At 44.3% G+C, this 3,416-nt stretch overlaps 1 protein-coding gene across 1 annotated transcript; it reads left to right on the forward strand.

Moving 5' to 3' along the window:
• The first annotated feature begins 1,016 nt into the window (after positions 1 to 1,016).
• On the forward strand, positions 1,017 to 2,790 carry LALBA (lactalbumin alpha). Its single transcript, XM_037847442.1, has 4 exons — positions 1,017 to 1,149; positions 1,481 to 1,639; positions 2,121 to 2,196; positions 2,730 to 2,790. Exons 1-4 carry the CDS (start codon positions 1,017 to 1,019, stop codon positions 2,788 to 2,790), a joined length of 429 nt encoding a protein of 142 aa, XP_037703370.1.
• Positions 2,791 to 3,416: the final 626 nt, after the last annotated feature.

Below are 3,416 nucleotides of genomic sequence, written 5' to 3' on the forward strand. Positions count from 1 at the left end.
ACTTTACCTGCTCAGGTACTGACTTTAAAGTTCAGATCCTGAAACTTCTTTTACAGGCTCCAGATATGACCTGGTCCAATCTTAAAGTGCTCAAAGTGCTTAAAGTTCAATCTTAAAGGGTTTCTTCTTCCCACTGGATTGGGTCATCTTCTCTGTAACCTTCTGGGGCCAGCTCTGAGGGTGTCTACAAGCTCCTTCACCCATGTACACATCTGTTTCCAGTTATTAGTCTTGGATTTACATAATGTCTTAATCAATTCAAATGTAGTGTCTGGTTATTAGTGGTAGTGTTGGTTGGGGTTGGCAAGCCTAATAATGGCCCATAGTATAGCTAGAGGCTGTCTTGCATGCTTTCCAAGTTCCATGTTTTTCTGAAGCGGGAAGTCTCTGGATCCAAGTTATATGTGATTCTTATGGTCCATGTTCCCACAATCTACCCCTATTCCTGAGCCCTCAGGCATGAACCACTGTATTAGGAGACTCTTCTTAGGCTGTCCCCATGGCAAGGTTATTTGGACAAATGCCAGCCCTGATCCTGGAACCATGGCATGTTATGACATGCGATGACACTCCCTTTCCACATTCTCTATGTCTCTAGCAGGAAGGGAGGGATGGCTATGGACCCTTATTTTGTTTTGTTATTGCCTCACTTGTATTGCCCCTGAGGCTTCTTTTGTTCTTGAAATAGGTTGGGCATATGCTGCTTCCTAGAACCAACCCTAAAAGAAAAAAAGGTATAAACAAAGCCAAATGGAAACAGTATCATGCCTGGGGCTCTCTCTGGGCAGAGAACAATACCTGGTATGGACCAGAGATTGGGGGAGGGCAAGGCAAGTAGGGTGAAATTATGGAAGGAAGCTGCCAGGCTCTGTGTTTCTTTCTTGGCATGACCAGTCTCTCTTTATGTTTTTTCCTGGATGTAGGGCTTAGTGTCAGTGCCCCTGAGGCTTTCTCCACAGATAAAAGGAGGTGAAGGTGAGTGGTATCCCCATTTCAGGTTCTTGGGGGCAGCTAAAATGATGTCCTTCATCCCTCTGCTTCTGGTGGGCATCCTGTTCCCTGCCATACAGGCCAGGCAATTGACAAAATGTGAACTTTCCCAGATGCTGAAAGACCTAGATGGCTATAGAAACATCACGTTGCCTGAATGTGAGTTCCCTGTTCCCTTGCTTTGTCCCATTCACCATCTGCTTCACTTCTCCATCCTCCTTTTCTCTCTCCTTCTCTCCTTCACTTTCATTTAATTACCTAACCATCCTATTATCTTCTCTGCTTATCTCTGTACTATTTTATCCTATTTCTTCTCTTATCCTTCCTTTCTTTCATGGTCTGATCCTTTTCTGAACTCTTCTCATTTCATCATAGTACTCTGCTTCTTTGGAGATTGGTGCGAAAGTTCTTTTCTATCTGGGGATTGCAGATCATAATTTATGCTGAGCCTGGATATCTCTGTGATACCTGTTTCTCATCTTTTCCTCAGGGATCTGTACCATATTTCATAGCAGTGCTTATGATACACAAACCATGGTCAATAACAAAGACAGCACAGAATATGGACTCTTCCAGATCAGTAATAAAATTTGGTGCAGTGACCACCAGATCCCTCAGTCAAGGAACATCTGTGACATTGCCTGTAACAGTGAGTAGCCTCTTTTACCCCGTTCCTCTATGTTTCTGGTGCCTGCCACTAATTATCTCCTTTTTGGTGTCAAGCACACTTCTGGCCTCACTACCTTTGCTGGGTTCCACATCAACTCTGGGACTTGAATTGATAGCGTTGAATAAGAAGCTGTTTAGGTTTTTTATGTTAATCAAATCCCCAGAAAGTCCCAGAGGTTCAGGGGTAGGTAGGCAATCTGAGCTATGTGGGAGTCTCAAAGTCTGATACTTTGCATTTTCAGGATAAATCATTTAATGGTAAGTTGATGACTCTTCCTGAGATGCCACAGGGAAGTAAAGGGAGGTATTACCATATTGGCCTTCTCATATAGAAGACTACAGGCATAAGCCTTCAGTTCAGAGAAGGGCCAAACCCACTGGAACCAGAAATAAGGGAAACTCATTGCCCTTCTGGGTAATACTTCTTCATTCCCCATTCTTTTCCTTGTGATTCCTGCTAGAGTTCCTGGATGATGACCTGACTGATGACATCATGTGTGCCAAGAAGATCATGGACAGTGAAGGAATTGGCTACTGGTGAATTCCTGTTTTATTTTATGTTTTTCTTTTCTTTCCATCACCTCACCCCTTAGCCCTAGCACCACTGCCCTCTCTCTCTATCTCCTGGTCATTTAATCTAGAAGTCTGAAAAAGAGAGCTGATCAAGCAGACTCAGATCTCCTATACTTAAGCTCCTTCACTCCACTCCTCTCTAGCAACTCTCTTAATAAGGAATTCTGTAATGGAGGACTGAGACTTAATCCTTTTTCTTCCTGGTCTTGGACATCTAATTCCTCTTCTTTAGTTCTAGACCCTAAAGCAAGCCCTAGGTGCTATTGTACATCTTTTCTAGCCCTACAGTTTTCTTGACTTTGGGACTGTGGACTCTATTCCAAGAGTAGAGTCACTGAGCTACCGAGGTCACCCAGCCACTTGCCATCTGGCTGGGAAAGTCCTTCTGTAATTCTCACCCACATTCTTCCACCTCAGCCCTTTTGGTGATGATGCTACATGGAAGTTTGAGCGACACTCTAGCTGGCCAACTAACCCTGTAACTTCTACGTTATCAGGTTGGCCCATAAACCACTCTGCTCTGATAATCTGGAACAGTGGCTCTGCAAGACATCATGAGCACCCCGCTGCTCCTGCTGCTCCTGCCTCTCTGTGCTCCGGGAACTCCTCTCCCTAAGGCTACCTCAGTTTGCTTCCTTCTACTCCTCTGAAGCTGATTTGTCTCTGATCCCTGCGCCCTGCAGTGATACCATTGGACTCCTGAGGACTGTTCTCCAGGGATGTGTGACTGGTGCACTGGATTTTAGACCTTGCTCAGTCTAGAGAAGCGGATGCCCCCTCTTTCCTGAATAAAGGCCCTGACTTTGAGTGGCTGGCTGTGTTTTCTTCCTGGAGGCAAAGGGAGGAAACAGGAAAAGTGGGTGGACACTGGAGCCAAAGGTCATAGCCACTTTCCATCTTAACTGAAGAGGAAGTGGGCTGAATCATAGTAGAATGATGGAGGTTACTTTCTGTACCAATTCCATTCAACAAGCTTTTATTCATCACCTGGTATATTCAAGGAACTATGGAGGGGAAACAAAGTTGGCTGAAAGGGTCCCTTCCCTCAAGGAATAGAAGGAAAGATAAGATGAATAAACATTAATAAATAGTTATAACACAAGGAATAGTGTCATAAGTACTGTGAGAGAGGTTAAAAAATGTGCCTGGACATTCAAAAGAGGAGGGATAACTTGTATTTGTGG

The sequence above is a fragment of the Choloepus didactylus genome, chromosome 8 (assembly GCF_015220235.1).
Source record: "Choloepus didactylus isolate mChoDid1 chromosome 8, mChoDid1.pri, whole genome shotgun sequence".
Lineage (NCBI taxonomy): Eukaryota > Metazoa > Chordata > Mammalia > Pilosa > Megalonychidae > Choloepus > Choloepus didactylus.